General features: G+C 41.6%; 1 protein-coding gene across 3 annotated transcripts in view; it reads left to right on the plus strand.

Annotated features, from left to right (window-relative positions):
* Nucleotides 1-23228, plus strand: part of FMNL2 (formin like 2) — a 311696-nt gene that overhangs the window by 262499 nt on the left and 25969 nt on the right. For all 3 annotated transcript variants that reach the window (XM_065881114.1, XM_065881116.1, XM_065881115.1), the window contains exons 10-17: nucleotides 5467-5541; nucleotides 9320-9430; nucleotides 12010-12159; nucleotides 13792-13893; nucleotides 15580-15892; nucleotides 16228-16431; nucleotides 21469-21593; nucleotides 22230-22432. In XM_065881114.1, the coding sequence (XP_065737186.1) occupies nucleotides 5467-5541; nucleotides 9320-9430; nucleotides 12010-12159; nucleotides 13792-13893; nucleotides 15580-15892; nucleotides 16228-16431; nucleotides 21469-21593; nucleotides 22230-22432 (1283 nt within the window). The remainder of the gene's footprint in view (nucleotides 1-5466; nucleotides 5542-9319; nucleotides 9431-12009; nucleotides 12160-13791; nucleotides 13894-15579; nucleotides 15893-16227; nucleotides 16432-21468; nucleotides 21594-22229; nucleotides 22433-23228) is intronic.

Consider the following 23228-nt stretch of genomic DNA (forward strand, 5'->3'; position numbering starts at 1 on the left):
TCTGCCCCTGCCAGGACCCCCATCCCTGGTGCGCCCCCATCCTTGGAACCCCCAACACTTTCCTCTGTAACCCTTACAGTTTCCTAGAAAAGGATTTCACAACGAACAGTGTAATCTAAGGGTCTCAAATCAATGGATGTGAAAACCAGGGAAGTTCACGGAATTGCCCAAGCGCACAGTGCGGTAATGGTGGTACTGTGACTTGTAACCTAGGTTTTATGCCCCTGTTTAATACTCCACATAGACTCATTTCTGCCCTCATATCCCGTCACCCCCCACCAGTGTTAGAGCTTAAAGGTGCAAAGAGGGCTGGATGTGTTAGGCAGGACCCCACAGGGATGGGTAGATGGGTGCCTGTGTTTGCAGACAAGTGGTCCAGGATTGATCCCTGCCTGAGTGTTTTCACTTGACATACTGTTAATTAGGGTCAGTGAATTTATTCACATGAGACTGACTTATAAATGATTTATACATGAAGGTGCCTCTTAAGTTTACAGTAGAATATATGCTTTTAAAAGCATATACTTCTTTCTGCCTTGTTGACTTTATTTCTGGTGGCCCTGGCTGTGGAAGTCTAATTCCTGATGCAGTAGGCTTCTCTCCAGTCTCTGCTCAGCCTTCTATGGCTGTGTCTCTTAAATTCACTCCCTACTCTCCCTACTCCAGTGATATAGGAGTTTGTTACTGATATAGGGAACCAATGTCAAAGCTAGTGGGGGAATGAGAAATACCAGTGAAGAGAAAAGTCAAGAAATGACAGGTTTCAATTGCAATAGTACAGTTGTTTTACTTGAAAGTTTTCAGATCATATATTGTCTGGTCTTTGTTGGCAGATGGAAGTTATATGCAGCAGTTTATAATGTACACTAATATATACGTGCAAACATGCTCCTGGCCCTCCTGTACGTTTGATGAAGGCCTTGAGAACACCCCCCGAAGGCCATTGTGTAGATTCAGAAAATCATTCGGGATCAGTGTCTTGTTCCTTTCATCCTCATCAGATTTTCTAAATGAGGCCGTTTCAAAGGAGAGAAGAGGCATGTTCAGCCATGATGATATTTGAAACAGGTGTGCAGGGGTGGTCTAGATGTGAGCTGTATGAGCTAGGATAACTTTCCTTTGATGTGGGACATGACTTTTACCAACCTTCCCCAAACACATCTTCCCATTTCCTGTGGGATTGTAGTATACTCTGGTTTAATGATTGCTAAAGTAACATAGAAACAAATATGAATCTTGTTCATATGCTTCCTTTTTTTTTCCCCCCCCAGCAGAAATGAAGGGGGCCCTGGGAATCCATGCTGTTCCTGTAGAACAGTGTCAGAAAGTACCACCCTGAATTCATTAGTTGAGATTGAGCAGTCTAAACCTTTACAGAGAAGGGCTTGGGGGAGCTGATAGGAGGGGCCCTTCTAGTTCTTATAGTGAATGAGGAGAGTGGTCAGTCTTTCACAGTTTCCCCAAGCTGGCATCTATGTTGGCAACGTGTTGTTTTATGTATTTGGATCCTTTTCACCAAGTTCCTAGGAGCTGTAAATTGGAAGACACTGAAGTCTATTATTTTTAAAGATTAAAGGTATTTAATACTCTGTTTCATAGCACACGTTCTCAGCATGCATTTGTCTGTTTCTAAAGAAAGGCATATATTCAAGGCTCCTCTTAATGTCTATTTCAGTCCTGTCTACCAGGCTAGTACTATGACTTTTGGGATCTTAACTCAGCTTAAAATTAATCTAATATTGCTTGTTCTGGAGTTGATGCCATCTCTTTCTATTAACAATCTGAGTAATTTTGTTGTTGCCCACATGTGCTTTCCTTGGCTATATAAAATCCACTTTCCTTAATGTCCTTGGACACAATCCCTGATTATTCGGGAGTTAACCTTATTATTCATTGTACCTGTGCAGGGACAGTGGACGAATCCCTGCTGCATTCCTATGACACCCAGTTATAGTAACTATATTTCTTTTTTGTGTAGTTAAATTGCAAGTTGAATGAGTTGTGGAGTTAATGATGTAGCTATCCAGTTTACAGCTGGTAGTCAGAAATGCTGAGGGTTAAATCAGCTAGTCTAATTATTAATCGTATAAACCATTGGTTTCTAAATGCTGGTCCAACAAATCTGAGTCTTATTTAAAAGCACAAATTCCTAGTTCTAACCATGGAGATTCTCATTCAGTGTGTCCTGATTTAGACCCTAAGAATCGTCCATTTTTAGGAGTTCCATGGGAGATTCAGGTGCACGGACATCAAGTGCATGCCTGATGGAATGATTGTTTTTTTTTTTTAATTTTTATTTATTAATTTTTATTTTTGGCTGCGTTGGATCTTCGTTGCTGTGTGCGGGCTTTTCTCTAGTTGCAGCGAGCAGGGGCCACCCTTCGTTGCGGTGCGAGGGCTTCTCATTGCGGTGGCTTCTTTTGTTGAGGAGCACGGGCCCTAGGTGTGCGGGCATCAGTAGTTGTGGCTCGCGGGCTCTACAGCACAGGCTCAGTAGTTGTGGTGCACAGGCTTAGTTGCTCCAAGGCATGTGGGATCTTCCTGGGCCAGGGCTCGAACCTGTGTCCCTTGCATTGGCAGGGGGATTCTTAACCACTGTGCCATCCGGTAAGTCCCTGATTGCGGTTTTTAGTATATGTGCTGCCGAAGCGAGCACTGATTGTGGTTTTTAATGATAACATTTTCCATCTCTGTTGGTGTCTCAGATAATTCAGGAGTGCTTTTACTATCATCTTGAATATGTTTATCTGAACATTCTGGGCTGTGTGAGGGACGGAACATCAGGCCGGCAGTTGGGGACCTGGTTCTAACCTCTGTGTGGACGTTTCATCAAGTTGGAGATATTTGATCTGTCTTGGTGTCAGTCTCATTCATAAATTGAGGACCCCAGACTCCCCAGGGTACTTTGCAGGTTTCTGACATTCTTTGATTTGCAAGGCTTTGCCCTCCTAGGAACTGTCTTCATCGTCACTGCTCACTGATGGCCGCTGCCTCTCCTGGTTCAGTGAGCGCCTAGCTGCTCAACAGAACATTAATCCCAGCCTGCTTCTCAGGAGAGCTGGTAGCTGTCCGCACATGCAGAGCCACCTCTCTTCCTTTCTTCTGTCACTACCCACCTCCCAAAACAGATTGAAGTAAATTGTCCTGCTGGGAAACAAGTTCTTATGTTGAGGTTTCTCTTAAAGAAAATTTAGGTTGTAATTCTAACCTTTTCTATACCAAGCCTTGCCAGTTTTCACCCATTGGGCTTTTTTTTGCAGGCTAGAGACACGTATGCCTTTGGGCACAAGATGTGACTGATGTCACGGTCTAGGGAGCTGGTCCTGCACTTCCGTGCACCATTCAACAAACCTTTTTTTCCAGGAACTTGTGCATGTTTTCCAGAGGGGCTGGTGGGCCCCAGGGCTGAACACGGCATCCTTTAAATCTCTGGTTCTCAGCTTTTGCAGAGCATCAGAATGGTCTGTAGTGCTTTGCAAATGTACCTGCCCATGTCACCCCAGCTCCACCTGGGCCTCCTGCATTGGGCTCTCTGGGGTGGGATTGGACACACGTGTCTTTTAAAGGCTTTCCTTTAAACTCTGCCATCTGGAGCCTCCTTCCCTTCCTCCAGACCCGGCCCATGCACTGTTCCTATCTTCTATAATTATTTTTTGTTTAGGTGGGTATAGATAAATGGGAACTTGTCATCAGAATATAGTAAACTGTGGTCTCAATCTGTTGAGAAAATTAAGTTGCTTTGAGACTAGAAGTCCTTCAAAGGTGGGAGCTGCATCTTAGCATTCCCAGCACATGGTTAAGGCACAGGAACCACTACTAAAGACTGACTCGTAGTCCCTGTCTACAGAGGTCTGAGGCTTCTTGTTTCGCTCTAAAACATCATGGGGAGTAGTAATAAGTCATTCACCCTTTTGTTAAGAGTATTTTTTTCTTTAAAAAAAAATTTTTTTTGAAGTATAGTTGATTTACAATGTTGTGTTAGTTTCTGCTGTACAGCAAAGTGACTCAGTTATTTTTATATATATACACACACACACATTCTTTTTCATATTCTTTTCTATTATGGTTTATCACTGGATATTGAATATAGCAGATGCAAACTATTATAGGATGGGTAAACAACAAGGTCCTACTGTGTAGCACAGGGAACTATATTCAATGTCCGGTGATAAACCGTAATGGAATGGAGTATTTTAACGTAATTTCTTGTTTATCCTCTATTCAGTGCAATTCAACAAATATTGAGAATTTACAACATGCTAATAAGCATTGTTTTAGATGCTGAGGATAGAGTAAGGAACAAAACATAAAATTCCTACCTTCATTGGACATTCTCTTCACCAAAATGTATGTGTCTGTATGTGTATACACACACACACATGGAATTTAACATGACAGAATTAAATGGCTGCGTTATAGCATTATGAAATATCATTTTAGGAGAAATCTTTAGGATTTAGGATTGGCCTGAGTATTCCTAAGACCACAAAGGGAATCAGAAAATTTCATTAAGCATGTGAAACCTGGATTAAATTCACAAAAAATGTTAAGACCAGAGACTGTGTCTTACTAACATAACAAGGAGCCCACGGGTGTCCGGGCAAATAGTTTCTGAAGGTGGAATGAATCAATCAGTGGGTTTAGGACTTTGATCCAAAAAAGGTAGACAAGGACACTGAAAGAATTAAAGTTCATCCTTTGATTTTTTGGGGGCATAAGTCTCCAGAGAGTCGTTATTTGGTACAAATCTTTCTTTGACTCTGTGTTCTTAACTCCATGTATTTAATTCCACGTATAAGCAGAATACCTTGCGGCTCTGGAGTTCACAGTATTTTATCTGCTTATTTCACCTGTTCAGCAAAAGCATTAATTCAAGCTGAATGTGTGTATTTCAGGCCTCTGGAGTGCTACTTTACAGATTACTGCAAATTTCTGTATCCACCTTGAATGGGTTAGATAGCCTCCCAGAGTTTTTGTGTTGTAGTTTATGCTTAAAATTATTTGATTTGGTTAGACATGATATGAACATTTTGAATCTGCTTCTCAATTTAAATACAAAGTTATTAAAATCTTTTAGCATGTCTGTTTCAAAAGTACTTTTGTAAAAAGGAAAAGGATGGTCTTTTTTTTTTTTTTTTTCTTTGTAACCATAAACAACATTCTGGGATTCTGAATGCCAGCTAAAAGGATTGGTGGGACAAACAAAGATGACCAGTGAAAAAAGAGCGCATTCGGTATGGATTTCAAAATAGCAAGAGAACATGCAAGAGAAACCAAGGGTGAGCTTTGGTCCTGGCTCACTTTGCTATTTGTGTGTTAACTATAGGAAGAGAAGTAAATAGCCTGCGAGAGAGGAAAAAAAAAAAAGATGTTCTGGAAATAATTATTAATGCTAAAATTTCTGCATCTAATTTTGGAGTGCTTATGTTTGGAATTTCACATGCATGCTGATAATGTGTGTTTCAGGTTTGTGGAGAAAAACAGCGCTTTGAGAAGTTGATGGAACATTTCAGAAATGAGGACAATAACATAGATTTTATGGTGAGTTATTTCAGTACTACTTTCAATAAAGCAAACTCAGTTTTTAGCAGTTATTTCCTAAATCCATTTATATTTATATATTATACATACATATGTATTATATGTTATAAAGGATAGGAAACTGAGTTTAATATGCTAAAGATCCAATTTAGACTTGCTCTTTTAATCTGTATTTTACCTTTATGGCATTTATCTGCAGTTTTATTCTTTATGTATACACTATAGTAAAGGCCAAAAGCACTGATTACAGTACTCTTGTTGACCCTTGAACAATGCGGGGGGTTAGGGGCGCCAACCTTCCTTACAGTGGAAAACCCGCCTGTTAACTTACAGTTGGCTGTCTGCTTACACGGTTCCGTGTCCGCACACTCAACCAACTGTGAATCGTGTAGTACCTAGTATTTGCTATTGAAAAAAATTTGCGTGTGAGTGGACCCACACAGTTCAAACCCATGTTGTTCAAGGGTCAACTGTATTTATAGCAAAGGGTGAAGCCATGCATTTGGGAAAAGGAAGTTAACACCTGGCACAGATGGCTGGAAGAGCCAGCTTTAGCTGTCAATAGTGCTCATAAGAATCCTTAAATTAGAAACCAAGAATGTTAACCATTCTGCCTTTTGCACACCCCAGCCAGTGGTTTTCTCCAGACTGTATTCTCAAAGACTGAAGTGCTTTGGTTTGTAGAACTGACGGTATATATCCCCCAAATTAATACATAGCAGTGATGTTTTTTTTCCTCCCTTGATTTCCTGCTCTAGTAATTCTGTGAGGGTGTGATCATACTGCAGGTCTCCTTAGCAGGGTAAATCACATGCAAAAATGTGTGATTCAGCGGCAGGACTGTCATCTTCAGGTACAAAAAGCAAAAGGAGTTTGAGCACTTCTGAGTCTATGTACCTAGATCTTAATCCTGGACTGAAGGTGGAATCCACTGTAGAGAATTTCCAGAGCCAGATTACCCTTGAGTATACCCAGGTCTGCTTTCTTTGACCTAATTCAGTTGACCTTGGAAACTTCTGGACCCAGGAGATTCTTTACTTGGGCTTAATTTCCCAGATCCCTTCTAGCCTGGAGCAGATATTCTGTTCAGTTCTTCTGTCGTCAAGTTTTCTAAAACCTGTGCTTGGGATGCCAGGCAGTTTTCATTTGAATTGCTTCAGTGATGATAAAACATGGAACATAGCTTTGCAGATTTCCAACCCTTTTATATGAAAAATGTTTTCTGGGTCCTCAAATTTTATATACTTCGTAGTCCTCAGCCCCTTACCAAATCAGTATCGGTTGAAATCTTTTATAGAGCTTTTCTGTTCCATAAAGCATATGTATAGGTACTTTTTCAAAAGGTAAAAAATAAATTTGAAACAAGGAATACTTTTACATTGACTTTTTCGTTCTTGTTATTGGGATTTTTTTGGAGAGTTTAAGGCTAACTTTTGCACTGGTGACAAATATGTAAAGAAGTCATGCCCTGGCTCACCTGACCAGGATCTTTCCTCTGCCTTCATAGGGGGAACTTATTTGTTCCTTTAGAGCTGACATTGCAAACTGGAGCCTCCCAGGCTGAAGCCAACATACATACAGGCTTGTGAGTTTAGTCTGACAGTGATGTCCTTCCATTAAAAAATTTGAAAATTTGCCTTAAATTACAGATTTCTGATTTTCCTGAGAACTAAAAAGTTCTGGTAACGCTAGGTCCCTGTTCGTAGAGTATCAGCTGCTGGAGCCAAGTGGTCCCTATTCCTTAAGTCTGAAGATAGCCTTTCCAGTCTGTCACAGTCCACACCATTCCCTGTTGTATTACACATGGCCCACTTCACTCATTTATCATACCTACCAGATCTCTCTGCCATTTGAGTTTCTACTGAAATTATAATGATGTTAAGCCCTTTACAACACTTGCACTGTTGACAAACAAGAGCATATTTCCTGTCGGTTCATTTATTCCTGTGAACATGCATTGGAGAATCTTATTTAGAGGCTGTTAGTGTATGGATATACTATATGTGTGCTCGAGTATATATATGTGCCCGAGTCATGTGCCGTCTAGCAAATAGTTGTCTCTTCGGCATAGTATAACACTCAATAGATCACTTAGACCTGCTTTAGAAGAGAAATGGAAAGATGCCAAAATCTAGCCATACTTGTTTTTTCCAGAAAATGAGGCTTTTCATAAACTGTCTTGGGAATGCAATTAAGTTGCACAACTTCCCTAACAACATATTCCATGTAAAACATAATATAAATGCTTCAAATGTAGCACAAGACCCTTCTATGTATTTATGTTTTTTTTAGTGGGAAAAGAAAACAAAAAAGTGACAAAATCTTTTTTAGTTTATTGAGCCATAGCAACTGACGTAATTTTTTAGTAAATGGTGATAGATTTCTCACGTAACCTAGAGAGTTTACACATCTTCCACAGATACCCAATGGATAACATATACTCAAAGAAGAATCTAACTCGAGAAAAACAATTTAAACAAGATAAAAAAAAAGTGGGGTTTGGGGGAGAGAGGAAGGAGGGAGGCAGTTTTCAGAGTAAGTGTGAATGTGGGTCCCACAGTCATACCTCCTTGCAAGTCTCTGGGTAACCATAGAGGGAAAGCATTAGTGAGATATTTTCACTGTAAATAAACTGACTGTCCCTATTGAAAACAAAATAGATACGCTAAACTCTGTTCTGCTATTTACTAAGCTGGGGACTGGTTTTCTCTGTGGCAGATCAGAGCCACTGATGGCAGTTGTGGGGAGAATGTAGCAAATCCAGGGCTTTTATGGAGTAGAAACTGGTTGATTGTTTAAAATGGAAAGATGGGTCAGAAGCTCTGTTACTGTCCTGTTGGTATGGCGGGGCCCACAGTAAAATTTTAGAAGTGATTACCTTGTGGTGTGATTACAGGTGATTTAAATGTTCTTCGTTGTAATAATTATCATATTTCTACAATGTACTGGTAATAACTGAGTGTGTTCTATATGCCCATAAGACTTTTTAAAAACAGCTTTACCGAGATACAATTAACATACCATCCAACTTACACATCTGAAGTGCTCAGTTCAATGTACTTTTAGCATATTTGTAGGGTTGTGCAATCATCACTGCAATCTAATTTAGAACATTTTGTTGCCGCCTCCTCCCCCCACCCCCAAAGAATTCCTGTACCCATTAGCGGTCATTTTTCCCACCCCCAGTCCTAGGCAACTGCTAACCTACTGTCTGTCTCTATAGATATTCCCATTCTGGATATTTCGCATGAATGCAATCACATTTGTGTAATCCATCAGTTCATGGACATTGGGGGTTTTTCCCCTTACTTTTTGGTTATTATGAATAATGCTACTATGAACATTTGTGTACAAATTTTTATGCAGATGTATGTTTTCATTTCTCTTGGGTATATTCCTAGGAGTGGGATTGCTGGGTCACACAGTAACTCTGAATAACATTTTGAGGAACTGTCAAGCTTTTCAAAGTGGCTGCACTATTTTATATCCCCACCAGCAGTGGATGAGGGTTCCAGTTTTTCCACATCCTTGCCAACACTTGTTATTATCTTTCTTTTTGATGATAGCATCTTAGTGGATATGAAGTGGTATCTTATTGTGGTACCTCTATAACTTTTGAATTTTTAAAAATTGTAAAATATTTTTAAAGACCCAATGAAACAAAGGAAAAGGAAATTAGTAAGTGAGCTTAGATTTGTGAAATTGAAAATATGTGACTATGATTAAACTGAGAAAACAAGTTTGGAGCTCATCTAACCTGTTGACAATTTCATTTCAGGTGGCCTCTATGCAGTTTATTAATATTGTAGTCCATTCAGTAGAAGACATGAATTTCAGAGTTCACCTCCAATATGAATTTACCAAGTTAGGCCTGGATGAATACTTGGATGTAAGTATAGCTGTAACCTTTAGTTCCATTATGAGACTTGATTTATTGCCTACCCTCAAAGATGCACTTCCATAATGACCAAAGAACACTTAAGGCTCCATGCAGTCAGGTGCTGTAGTGCTAGTTAAAAGAACCAATCTGAGTGATGTGATCTACTAGAGAAGCTGGATTCTTGCAGACCTCCTAGGGCCTTACGTTGTCTTCTGCCAGCAGCCTTTTAGTACTGGGGTCAAATAACTTCTTAGAGCCTTGCTACAGCTTTCCTCTGCTTTTGAACTCTGTCTGGGTCAAGTCTCACTATACCCTTCATCCGGGCTGTTGGGCAATGTGCATTCTTAGTTACTCTTTGGACTCCATCTGGTCTGGGAAAGTCAAACCAAGACTGCTGTAGAGTAATGAATAAATGCTTGGGGCATCAAAAAATAATGAGGAAGTGGACACTAGAGACTTCCTCATGTAGCTGTTAAATTCTGCTTAAAATGTTTGTGTCTTTAGAAATTCTGCTTTTAGTTCTTGAGAGAAGAGGGATCTAAAGTTTCTCTTTCTCTTGCTCCCTTACAGAAGTGCTCAGCCAGTTCCCTGAACTTCTTTGCCTAAAAAACAAAGTTGATGTGAAAATCATAAACAGACTTAAGTAGCTGTGTGTGCACAGGATATGTCCTTGTCTTTTGACTGAGGCAGTTTTGTTTTCCCTTCTGTGTAGGGAATGATTTGCTTGAATTTGAAAGGCCACTGGTAATAGGGCAAGAATTGTTGACCTCAATTTCAAGCCTGTTTCTAACAGTGAAGAAAATAGAAGTACTTCCCTTGAACATCTCCAGAGCTCACCTGCCCATCTCCCTTTCAAGTGAAGCCAGGGATTACACAGGCGGTACCCTCAGTTTATCGCGAAGTGGCGTTGCAGAGTTGGTTACTCTTGAGCTCATGGCCTTGTTTATCAGACCAGCTGGGCTGCTCTCGAGTAGACTGGCCTGATGTTGTCTAAAGACTCTACTCAGATGGAGCCATGGAAGATTTCCATTGAAAAGTTTGGATTTCTTTCCTATTTAAAGAATGACTAATATCTTTGACAGAATATTGTATTCAACAGTTTGTTCCTGCTTTGAAATCAGGGTTCCTCTCTTCTCTTTCTCCGCATGTCCTAAGAGTAGCAATATTTGAATGAAAGTTGGGTGTATTCCTAATGGGGTTTTAGGGTCAGTTTTGTTGTGGCTGCACAGAGCTCATTTCAGGCGCCAGGATACAATGACAGGTAGTAACATCAGCGTCTGTTACTCACTGTGAATCTTGTGAAAAGTCCCGCTAAGCTGCTTCTTCATTTTCTTTTCTAGGCTTTGCCCTTGTTCAGAATTTTTTTTTGGTTCTGACTCATAAACTAAGATGGAACATACTCTCTTCAAGACAGCTAAGATGTAGAATTCTAGATTAGACCTAGGAGAAAATCTGTTTTCCTGAGAATTTATTTGTAGAGTAGAATTCCTCTTAAATTTTTGATTTTTTCCCAAAACTCTGTATTTCTCTAACTTCCTGGTCTGTTGGTTCCGGACTTTGATAGAAGTGGTTAGAAGAATAATAACATAAGCATATAATATATAAATGCTTCATTAGTTTACAAAAACCCAACCTTGTAAGTCATCATTGACTTGTTCAGTAAATGTTTATTGGCATCATCCATGTGCCAGATATTATTCTAACCACTCATCTGCTCCCCAGGGAAAGACATGACTTATGCTACTTGTAAGAAGGATTGACTGATTTACTTGACCTCTAATTTTACCTTAGAGCTAGTTGACTTCCTTTGGGATGCCTGGCCCTAGAATGCAGTGAATGGGGGAAAGGTTCCTGATCTGTGCTTTGGGAGCCCTGAACTTCTCATGTTGGGGGAGTGTCTTAGCCAAGTAATTATGGGGGATGGGTTCTAGGAACTAGTGCTAAAATAATGCCCGAGTCTAATATACTGTATCAGTGTCTTCCTCGACTCCTATGTACCCCTCACCCTCAACCGGAACTACCATCACTACCCAAGCAAGATACCACCCACTCTAATCTCCTCTACCACACAGATACCCCTCAAGTTTTATGTTACTTGTGACTGTTGTTCCCTTTTGATTTTTCTGTTATCTTGATTTCACCTGCATCAAAAATGTTTTAGGTTGGAGTATATCTGTATGGGGAATATATCTACAGGAAGGATTAGGGAGGAAATGTGTGTATATTTGGGAGACGGTAAGCACCAGAAAGTAATCCGATGGTACCCTCTTAGATGGTTACTCCAGAGTTCTCTGAAGGAGAATGAGATACAAAACCCTCTCTTGGGGGACTTCCCTGGTGGTCCAGTGGTTAAGACTCCACGATTCCAATGCAAGGGGCCCGGGTCCCATAGCTGGTTGGGGAATTAAGATCCCACATGCCTCATGACGTGGCCAAAAAAACAACCACCAACCAACCAACCACCCAACCACCCAACCAACAAAAACCTCTCTTGGAAGGAACAAACAAAAACATGTAGGCTCTTGGGTAATTATGTTGTGTTTCCACAGATATGCTAACACCACGTTCTCCTGCATTTTGATTTTTAGAAGCTGAAACATACTGAGAGTGACAAGCTGCAGGTACAGATTCAGGCTTACCTGGACAATGTGTTTGATGTGGGAGCTCTGCTGGAAGACGCGGAAACCAAGAATGCAGCTTTGGAGAGGGTGGAAGAACTGGAAGAAAACATCTCTCATGTAACTACCTCTCAGAAAAAGAAAAATGGCTAATGTTTCAGCTAGGTGCAAGGCAGAACAGATGTTAGCTTTCATGGCAGTGAACGAAAGGATTTGGAGTCTAGGAATGAGATGCAACTTGAGCTAGAGAGCAATCAGAAGCCATTCTGGGCTCGTTCAGTGAAGGCAGGTATGTTACTTACAACTGAGTGGAACCCATTGCCTTCGTTCACTGCTCAGTTTCTGCTGCATCCAGATCTCCTGGCCACCTTAGTTATAAGCAGAGGAGAGTTAGAAGATTGGCATTACCTGAAGAGAAATGCAACTAAAATATGTCAGTTTGGTGAAGAAGTGTCTTCCTCTGAATGTGAGTCATCTTGTACCAGATGTGTCCATGCAGGCTGTGGACGGGCTGATCTAGTGCCCTCACGATGCGGGTCTTCACTTTCCTGCCTCATGGGTGCTCAAGCTCTAAATAGCTTCATCTCAACGGTAGCAGTTTCAAGGAAAGCAGCAAGTTTTCCCATATATCCTCTTCTTGCAAGAAGTGTCCTCTCAGTATTAGGAACAGGAATATGGTGTGTCTTAAAACCCAAACATTGTGAGGACCACATCCTTTTACTGAATTCTGATTGAAAGTGTCCTTGATTGTGAAAGGAGTTGTCTCTTTTTGGAAGGATGTGGTTTTTCTCTTTGAATGGTCCATTTATTTTTCTCTGCATTTTCTTAGTTAAGAGTATTACTTGTGCTTAATGTCCTTCCTCTTTTCCCATCAGTCTGAAAAGGGGCATCTTCATGGCTTGTGGTTTAGCCAAGTTGCCAAAAGCCCTCCCTTTGTAAGTGCTTGCTGACTCAGTTGGTACCTGCTTAGGGAGAGCACTTATAGGCTCTTCCTTTTTCTCTTTTTGTCTCTTCCCTTAAAATATTTATATTATATTCTGAACTTGGTCAGCATAAATCTCCACTCTTCCTCTTTACCTTGCCTCCCTGATTTTCTTTATGTGTGATTATTCTCAGTGAGATGTAAGAAATCAGAAGGTGCCCAATTTTAGAGCCTTATGTGGAAAGTAACTTTCACTCATGGCTCACCCCATCTTTCTCTGAAGCCTTAGCTGGCATTGCATGACCATACTTACATAACCTGCTATTGTAGTAACCACCTGTTTATTTGAACTACCCCTCCAAAATGACTTTTATTATTTGGATAGTTTGAGTCAAAACAAGCAATAGTATTTTTTCAACTGGTGACTTATAACAACAAAACCAAGTTTTCTGGGTCAACAGTTTTCAAAAGCTTTTGCCTAATGGCCTTTTCTTAGGGAGGGAAAGGTGACTCGACCTCCTCCCTCACCTACTATTCTCTACGCTCGCTGGCCCCTGCAGAAATGGAGAAAGACACACTGTGTATGTCAGAACACTAAGGAGCTGACTTATGGGTTTTATTAAGGATCCCTTGTAAATGAATTCCTTCTAGAAACAAGTATGTATTCAGCACCATCTTATATATATTGACATTTTCAGAAAACAACTTGGGGAACACATGCAGGTCTCTGATGGGCCGCTAGTGGTCTCTGAGCTACACTTTCTGAAAACCAAGGACCTGATGAGAATGATCCTTTGTTGTGACACATCTTCCCTTTCAAAACTTTACAGTTGTCGGAAAAACTGCAAGACACAGAGAATGAAGCCATGTCCAAGATCGTGGAACTGGAAAAGCAGCTCATGCAGAGGAACAAGGAGCTGGATGTTGTTCGGGTAAGTGTGATGATGGTAGCCACACCAGGTGGGCACTGCAGGGAATGCGCTGTAGCTTTAGCCTAGTGGATAGGACCCGCATATGTTCACAGTAGAGGGAGGCACGGATGCGGCATATTTACTGGAACCATTTCAGAGGTGAAACTCAAATGAAAAGTACACATAGTTAGCGTATGTCTTCACATGTGTGTGCAATCAAATGCTGGGGCTTCATTACTTCCTTATCACAGGTTTTGGGAGCAACAGTATTTTCCCATCTGGACGAGTCTGAGTGAATTCTGTGGATCACCCATTTGGTTGGAAATAAAAACACAGCATGGATTTAATTCATGCCACTTATTTATTTTTCTTAGGACTTGGACTTCTTTGTATTTCTTTGCTTTGCTTCTGCTTGAAACCAGATTTGGTAGTTGCCATGGAAACGGTGAAATCACAACATAGACAAGACCTACTGGCATTCACCAAAAAAAAAAAAAAAAAAGGAGAGAAAGAAAAAAGTCAAAAGCAAAATCAATCCATTTTATTATCAGATAATTCCAGCTATTTTGTTTGGCTTTAGCATTGTTTTACCTTACAGGTCAGGTATTTATGGAGTGCCATCCATGTGCTTGAACATAAAAACACCAAAATGCCTGGAGGCTTTTAGGCAAATGGCTTGCCTTTACACAACCATTAATGATATGGCACATTTTATGTGATAGTTATCATGTCTGTGTGTATTGCTTGATATTCTGACAGGTCCTACAGTTAACTCTAGGAAATTTATTTTCTGGCACTCCATCGAGACAGAGTTGTAGCATATGGACTCAATTCAAGTTCAGACTCTCAGATTATTAATAATAGACAGGGTGTGAAGAATGTTTCCCTACCTGCTGGAGGTTTGTGGTGAGAGATCACGTGTGTAAGGCCCAGCAAGTGGGTTCCATAAAATCCTTCCACTGGAACCTCTGTGGACCCCTTATAAAAGGAACCAGGACAGCCTTTGAATTGAAAATTGTAACTTCTTTGTTTTCAGCGAAGAACCTAGAGAGAAATAAGGAATTAGTGGAGGGAAACATTGGCCTGTTTTGGAAAACGTTACAACAGTTGCTGTCCTGAGCTTGGTCAAGGGGGCATTGTGAAGGCCAGAGAAATCCATTCAAAACAGTCAGCCGCTGGTTACTCATAAGTGGATTATTCCATGATTGGCAGATTTTTAATCCCAGTCTGACTTCTGTCCAAGTCTGATTTAGGGACCTTTTGTCTACTGTTAGCTGATATGTATCTAGGAGTAACAAATGAATTTTAACAAAAGTGAAAAGAAAACATGCTGCACCATCAGAATACCCTCAGGATATTCCAAAGTCAGCTATAAAATTATTTTTGGGTCATCTCTGTCCTGTTCCCCTTCACCTGTGGGGAAAACTGACTTAGCTGTATTTATTAATGGAAAGAATTACCTCAACAGTAACAACTGCTAGAATGTATTGCATGCATTACCAGTGAACAATTGATAACGAATGGGACTTTATAAGTTCTGGCTGAGTTCCATAGAATTCCTGTGTGTGTGTGTGTGTGTGTGTGTGTGTGTATAATAAGTATCCTTTTTTTTTTTTGTTATTTTCTTTATCCTCAATTTGCCAATCTAACGGTAATAGGCACGAATGTCACGTGAAGACCAACTCTTGACCATGGGTTTTTTTGCAGGAAATCTACAAAGATGCAAATACCCAGGTTCACACATTAAGGAAAATGGTCAAAGAGAAAGAAGAAGCCATTCAAAGACAGTCTACCCTAGAAAAAAAGATTCATGAGCTGGAGAAACAAGGGACCATTAAAATTCAGAAGAAAGGGGATGGGGACATCGCCATCCTGCCGGTCGTGGCTTCTGGCACGTTGCCCACGGGGTCCGAAGTGGCGGTGGGTGACTTTGTGGGGCCAGTGACAGGGGCCGCCGCCTCGGGACCCTTGCCCCCTCCTCCCCCACCACTGCCTCTGTTGTCAGACACACCTGAAGCAGGTAGGAAGCCTTGGCGAGAGAGCTGAGGTAGAGCATTGGGATATCTGTACTTCTTTTACCTACGGTTCATCTATGTCCTTTGTCTGTTTCTGTTGGCATTTCTTTTATTGATTGATTCTAAGAACTTTTACCTTTTGAGATGAAGGGTATACGTCTTCATTTCACACATGGCACAGAATGTTCCCCATTTGTTACCGAGGACATTTTTGTAGTCTTTGGGGAAAAAACCCTTTGTCCTCAGTGTTTGTTTTCAGGTCCTTTATGTACACATGGCATATTGCAGGAAAAACCGTTCCCCTGTTTTCAAAGTCGATTTGTTTCTTTTCTTTTGCTAGCGCGAAATGGTCCAGCCACGCCGCCTATGCCCCCTCCCCCACCTCCACCTCCCCCTCCCCCGCCTCCCCCTCCGCCCCCGCCTCCTCTCCCGGGTCCTGCAGCTGAGACTGTGCCGGCTCCCCCTTTGCCGCCCCCTCCTCCCTCTGCACCCCCGCTGCCCGGGACGTCTTCACCCACAGTGGTTTTCAACTCAGGATTAGCAGGTAAGAGTGCAGATTTAAGACCCAGATATTTAATACAAATACTCAATTGTCTGACCTCTAGAGGGTCCAGGCCATTCTTTCAAAGTCCAGGTCTCTTGCAAAATCACATGTGTCTCCTCTTAATATAAGAACATTCCTGCTAATGCAGCCAGTAAAGGAGAAATTGTGCACAGGAGGCATTTTTCTTTCAGTAGCCTTTGTCACTCTTTCCCTGACAGGAAGTTCTGATCTCACACCGTTTTCCTACCTTTTCTCTCCCCATCTAGAGAAGGGAAGAGAGACAGGTTACCTCCTTAGGGGTCAGTGCCTTTTCATGGGTTCAGCAAACATGACAGTCCAAGCTCTGACATAGTGTGCTTTCAGTGCTTATGGCTCTTTTCTTTGAGGCTATTTTCGATGGCATCTGTAAAAGGGGAAAATGCCTCTCTGTGTTAATTGCTTGATGTAGGCTTCCAGGCATTTCTTCCAAGCATTTGAGGGCATCACAATTCACTACAGTGGAATTAAGCTTCAAAGGGAAGCGTTACCACCAGCAGTACCTTCTTGCCTTGAAATGCTCCACTGCCCAGGATAGAATGCGGCATCCCTCCCTCACCAGAAATAAAACGGGGCGGGTGTGGGTGAGAGGGAGAGAGTTGCTCTAATGTCTTGAAATATAAGTTCTTATTTTTGACTCACAGAAATAAATTTTTACTCTTTTCTGAAATACCGCAAGCCATTTTCCCAGTCACGGAGTGTTCCCCTGGCGTTTGGAATTGCTCTGAGCTTTGCCAAGCCGTTCCTGTGACGTCAGATAATTCTGCTTCCTCAACCATTTCAGTCCCTTCATGAGGTCTCTTATTTCTGATGAACTAGCACAATAATGGTCTCATTTCCAAGGCTGCAGTGGTTTTCAGAGCCTTTTGCCCTGAGTGTAAATGATGGTCTCAGCTGTAAACGATCTCCCAGTCTCCATCTCTTAGCGTGCTTATCCCATCAACAGCTTTACCAGCCAGTCATTAGGACTAATTTATCCTGGTGACTGAAGCCCTTTTCGACACCAATAAACCACCTGTAACAAACACGTTCCACATCAGATCTGTGGTGTTTACTTCCACCCCAGCTCCTATAAAACTGTCAAACAAGATGCCTGTTCAAAGTCGTGTTGGCAGTAAACCAATGACTTACTTCGACCTTTCAAGGTCTCCCTCGTCTACCGCTTTCTTCTAGAACTTTTATTGCTTCTGAAGGACAAAAGTTAAAGGAGCGTCATCATGAAACTGTTGGATTTTGAAACGTAAACAAACAGAAAACCTCTTAAGGAGCCCCAGGAATCTGTTACATCAACAAGCTGTTTTCAGTGATAGTGTCATTGTCATGTGCACCTGGGCCCACTGATGAGGCTTTCCCTGTAGCTTCCCAGAAGCGCTCACCATGAGCATGTCTCTCCTTTGGTCCTGCTTCCTTTCTGTCTGACAAAACCTAATGTGCGATATGGCCTCTACTTCCCTTCACCTGGGCTCCGACTTGGACCTCAGAACTGCCTTGGCGGAGAGAAGAGCCAAGAGTCTCAGATGTGCACGTCCAGGACTCCCTTCTGAACAAGTCTTGGCCTCTCTCGTTAAATTTTTTGCCTGGGTTCTTCCTCCTACTTAATCTTTATAATTTGTTGGCTCCAATGATTGCCTCAGTTTTACAGTGTGAAGCTCTGTTCAGCTGATCCCTTCAGGATTTCTACATTTGGAAGTTGTCACCTTTGTGTCTTACGCAATTTGAAGGACTGTATGTGGGACTGAAGAAACTCCTCTTCAGTGCCATAAGCATCCATTAAACAATTACAAGATGTTGTGTTTTACAAGACATAAGGATTATAAAATCCTTACGAGTCTTTGATAGCTTGAGATCAGGTAGTTTCTACAAGGCCTTTAATCTCTTTTCATTACTCATCCTTAATTCGGCCATTAATACTTAGTGGTTGTAACCCATTTTATGAGATGTTTTGCCAGTGTATTCAGTAACACTCTCTCTCTGGAACCAAGAGGCCAGACAGCATCAGGATGTCCCCAGAGAGCCAAGAGACAGCTGAGATAATATGCCAGGGGCCCCCCAGGAAGCCAAAAACCTGTGACATCACTAGACCCGTAGATCCACAGGCAACTGGATGTCTTATCTCTTCAGCAGGCAATGAGCAAGTGTCTTCTTGGTGACCAAGTCAGGGGACCAGGAGGAGGTCCCCTGAGTTTATCTTGTGGACTTTTCTTTGCATTTTATACAGAATATATTAGTAGTGTGAAATGTGCATTTGAAGTGTAAGGCATACCTCCTCAAATCTGTTAGACCAACCTGGTTCCCATTCCCTGGTCAGGTCATCAATGACAGACCCCTGGGTAGTCTGTAACCTTTGCTGTTTCTCTTCGGAAGAATATGCTTTGGAACTTCACAGTGAGAATTGGGACTTCAGCTGATCATTTTTTCATTAAAAAAACTTGTTTATGTCTTATGGAATACCTAGCACAGGTCAGTATGGCTCTTTGGTGGCACTAGAGTGAAATCATTTTTCCCCCTTTTCTAAAAAAGAGTTATTTTTTAAAATAAAATAATAAGGGCATCTTTAAGGCAGGTCTGAATGGAAATGAATTTTTGGCTCTGTGCTGCCTTGTGAAATGTGTCCCAGAAGCATGGAATTCTCTGCTAAGAGTGTGTGGACTGCTGGGCCGCTGAACGCTAACCGTATCTAATTTTTCTTTTGTATTTTCTTTGTTCTTTCTGCTTCCACAAAAGACGGGCCAATCAAGCTTTTCTGTAGGTTGCTCCTCCCTGAGTGTGTTGAGTGTCTGCCCTGTGTTCCTGTGGGTCACGCTGTGCCTTGACATCTCCACCCCATCTCCCATTGAGCCATTGCATTTGCTCTGTGTCTGCGGGGAGGTGTGGTGCTGGCTGGCTGCTGTGATTCCAGGGTTGCCCACATGTTTTAGTTGAACCTGTAGAAGAGGTTATGGCCCTTTAAGCAGGCATCCTGGGTTTCAGGTGCCTTGTTCCTTTCTCCCTGGAGAAAGGAATGTTTTTTAGTTTAGTTTTAAAAGTTGGATCTAAGGCCTCAACTCTAGAAGGATTTTAGGGGTTTTTAAAATTTTGTTTGTTTGTTTGGTTTTGGCCATGTGCCGTGGTGTGTGGGATCTTAGTTCTCCAACCAGGGATTGAACCCGTGGCCCCTGTATGGGGAGCGCAGAGTCTTAACCACTGGACCACCGCCAGGGAAGTCCGTAGAAGGATTTTAGATTTATCCTGAGGGAGAGAGGAAGGCTCCTCCCCAGAACAAGGGAAAGCTGCTGGGTGCTGCTTTCTTAGTCCCCTTCCTCTGGTGATCGGTTCTCTCCACAGAACACCCACTCACCCACGCAGAGCCACTTCCTGTAGCTTGAACACTGGGAACATGGTGCGTATCGTGGTCACCTATAGACCCCGCCTCTGCTAACCCAGCCCCCCAACTCCCCAGTCAGAGTCAGGGCAGCCTTTCAGAAGAGAACTTTTGGCCTGTGCTCTGATCTCAGGCTTATACCTAATCTTGCTTAAAGAGTTAAAAGTAGGGTGGCTGCACAGGGAGTTGCTTGTAGGGAGTGTCCTGAGGCCTGCATTGTCTGTGGAGGGATGATGGAACCGGATGGCGCTGACCTGTCACCCCCGCTCCCGTCCACCTCTTCTCCCTCAACTCTGCAGAAGTGCCAGACTAGAGGAAGGTCTGGTCCTTTGTCCCCTGGAGGACATGGGCTTTCCTGGGTAGCAAGGACAGAAATGGACACTATTGGGTAGTAGAGAGTAAAGTGTCACATTTGGTGGTGGAAGGCCTGTTTTGGCAAAAGCTGTGTTTCTGTGTTCCTGCATGCTTCTGTGTGGATTTGTCAGATGACATTCCCGCTGTTTACGTGGCCTTTGTAACTCTGGAGGAACGAGAGGCACTGTCTTTCTCCGTTTTTTCAGTAAGGCAGGCAGCCAGGTAAAAGCCTAGTTGTGTGTTCCATTTCTTTTGTTCTGCATTGAATTTCTTCTCCCTCCCTTCCCAAATAGTGTGGTGGGCATCCCTGAGACAGACTTAAGACGGTGAATATTTATAGCTAATTGGTTTGGGAAGACTTCTTTATGGTGTGCAGTTAGTTAATGGAATTTTTAGTGGATTGCCTTTTTTAGCTCATTTCCCCAAAGTAAGAGGAGGTGGCACTCCCCCCCACCCCCATCCCCTCAAAGGTGGGACCCTTCCTCTCTATTAAGAGGTTTTCAGTATTTTTAATGGGTGCATTCTTACCTTCTAGTTGCAGTAGTAGCTGGTCCCTGGGGAGAGGTTGCACTTAAAAGAGAGGGAGAGGGGACTGTGGCCCTTCTCCAGAAAGCAATACAAACCCAGATTTCTAAGTACCCCTTTTGTCTTCTTAAACATTCTGTTTTGGGCCATTTGTGGCCCTTAGTCTGTTTGGAATAACTCTCGACAGCCAATATCACCCCCATTATTGAAATCATCCACAGGAGTGTATCGCTCTGGCTGGAAGTCAGCCTTCTTGACATTTCATTCCTGGTGGTTTCAGCAGACACTGTCTGCAGTCTCTGATCATCTTTGAAGATTTGTTTTGGAAATGTGTGTTAGAGAGCCAGAAATTCAGGATGTCAGAATGCGACTTCACATTCACCAGTGTCAAACTAAGTGACACAGAGTATTTGCCCTCTCTGCTATCTAACAATATAAAGAATAATTTTTATTCCCCAACTCTTTATTTGTCCTAAGCATTGTCCTGACACTGTGACTGTATTTCAACCACCCAGTTGCCTGCATTAAAAAAATAAAAGCAAAACCCCAGCTCTTAGGCAACTGTAACACACTGTTGTATCAAATGATGACCTCAAGTTGCCCTGGCCACAGTGTTGCCTAATGTTTTCCATATTTTAAAACACCTGGCCACCTCTTGCCAGCCTTCCTCCAGTGTTAGAGTGTCATCTGCAAGGACTGTTGTCGGATTGTTCTCGAGGGTTTTGGTGGAATCTTAATTTCATTCTCTCTGACCTCTGTAGCTGTGAAAATTAAGAAGCCAATCAAGACGAAATTCAGAATGCCAGTTTTTAACTGGGTTGCCTTGAAGCCAAATCAGATCAATGGCACAGTCTTCAACGAAATTGATGATGAGCGAATTCTGGAGGTATCTTTCTCATGGGTTAGAAACAAGGGGCCCTCTCTGTGCAGCAAAGCCAGAATGGGTGCTGTGTTAGTCTGGAAGCTTCTGCAATAAAAGCTAGTGTTTTAAGTGTCTTGATGCAAAGAAGAAAAGGAGAATAAAATTGGATGCTATTTTGTAAGGTGGTTCTAAAACTACGTTTAAAAATGTATTCATTAAAATGGAATAGTTTTGAACATCTTTCACTGTATGTCACAAAATGTACATCTGACACAATCTCTGCCCTTAATTTATAAAGGGGCATAAAAACCCTTTATTGAAGTATAAGTGAAAAAGGACTCAATAATCACGCCTACTAGCTGGTTTGGTGGATAGTTTTAGTCTGTGCTGGCCATCCCTACAAGGCAGTAATTGAAAGGCAATTGAGTTAACTGGTTGGAAACAGTTGTCTACTTGAGACATTTTTGTCTGTATATGTGGCATAAGTCACACAACACTAACACAAATAGAGAAATAGAGCAAGCCATGGCCCAAGACAAGTATCAGTACTTAGTAGAAAAAGTAACTTCTTTGATGTTTAAGAAGCTGTCTAAATGGTGGCTTCCTGACTTCATTTTTAAGTATAATCTAATTTGCCTATTTCATTCCTCTCCAACCCAGGACTTAAATGTAGATGAATTTGAAGAAATATTTAAGACAAAAGCCCAAGGTCCTGCCATTGATCTTTCTTCAAGCAAACAGAAGATAACGCAGAAGGGATCAAACAAAGTGACATTACTAGAAGCAAATAGGGCTAAAAATCTTGCCATAACTTTAAGGAAAGCTGGAAAGACCGCGGATGAAATATGTAAAGCTATTCATGTGTAAGTTCAGGGCGTTCTGAAAGATTATATCCTAGTAAATTTAGAATGAAAATGGTAACGCTGAAGAGGTGGACCAGAAATGACCTTCGGGGGTGCTATATTAGAATGAGTAATTAATTGTTTTAGAAGAATAACAACTGGATCGTGACATCGTTTATTATCTTGGTCTGTTCTCTTACATATGCCTGCAGCAATGCTTACATAAAAGGAAAGTTGAGAGAAGTATTGCAGATGCTGAGAAAAGGGAGAAAATATCAGTTTTCTGTGGAGTATCTGAATTTTATCCAGATTCACTGAGTACAAATTTGATGGCATTTGTGGGATGATTCAACTCAATGCCAGATGCAAATAGGAGACAGAGGTTTGTCTTAACTCATAACAATAGGAATGTGATTCCTGTTGCTCCTTAGCCCTTTCAGGGCATCTTAAAGCAAGTTTAGTTCTTTTTTTAATCCTTGAACTGCAGAGAAGGCATTGATTTTATTTACTCTTCTATTAGAAGAATCTTTCTACTCTTTGAGTCATGGTGACGTTCAAATATGATAAGGATGTTATTAGATGTTTTAGGAACTAATTCATCATTAATTGGTATTTCATAAATTTTGATCAGAGATTCTTAGGGGAGTAAAAGACACTGAGAAATCATTTGTTCCAGTTTCATGTCCTCAGCCGGGATCATAAGCTAGTAGTTTAGTGCACCCTATCATCTGTTCTGATTTCTAGTGTTGCAACCTGATATGAATTCTGGTTTTTAATCTTCACATATCTTGTTTGTCATGATGATTAAGTGTAATTC

The sequence above is a fragment of the Phocoena phocoena genome, chromosome 7 (genome assembly GCF_963924675.1).
Source record: "Phocoena phocoena chromosome 7, mPhoPho1.1, whole genome shotgun sequence".
Lineage (NCBI taxonomy): Eukaryota > Metazoa > Chordata > Mammalia > Artiodactyla > Phocoenidae > Phocoena > Phocoena phocoena.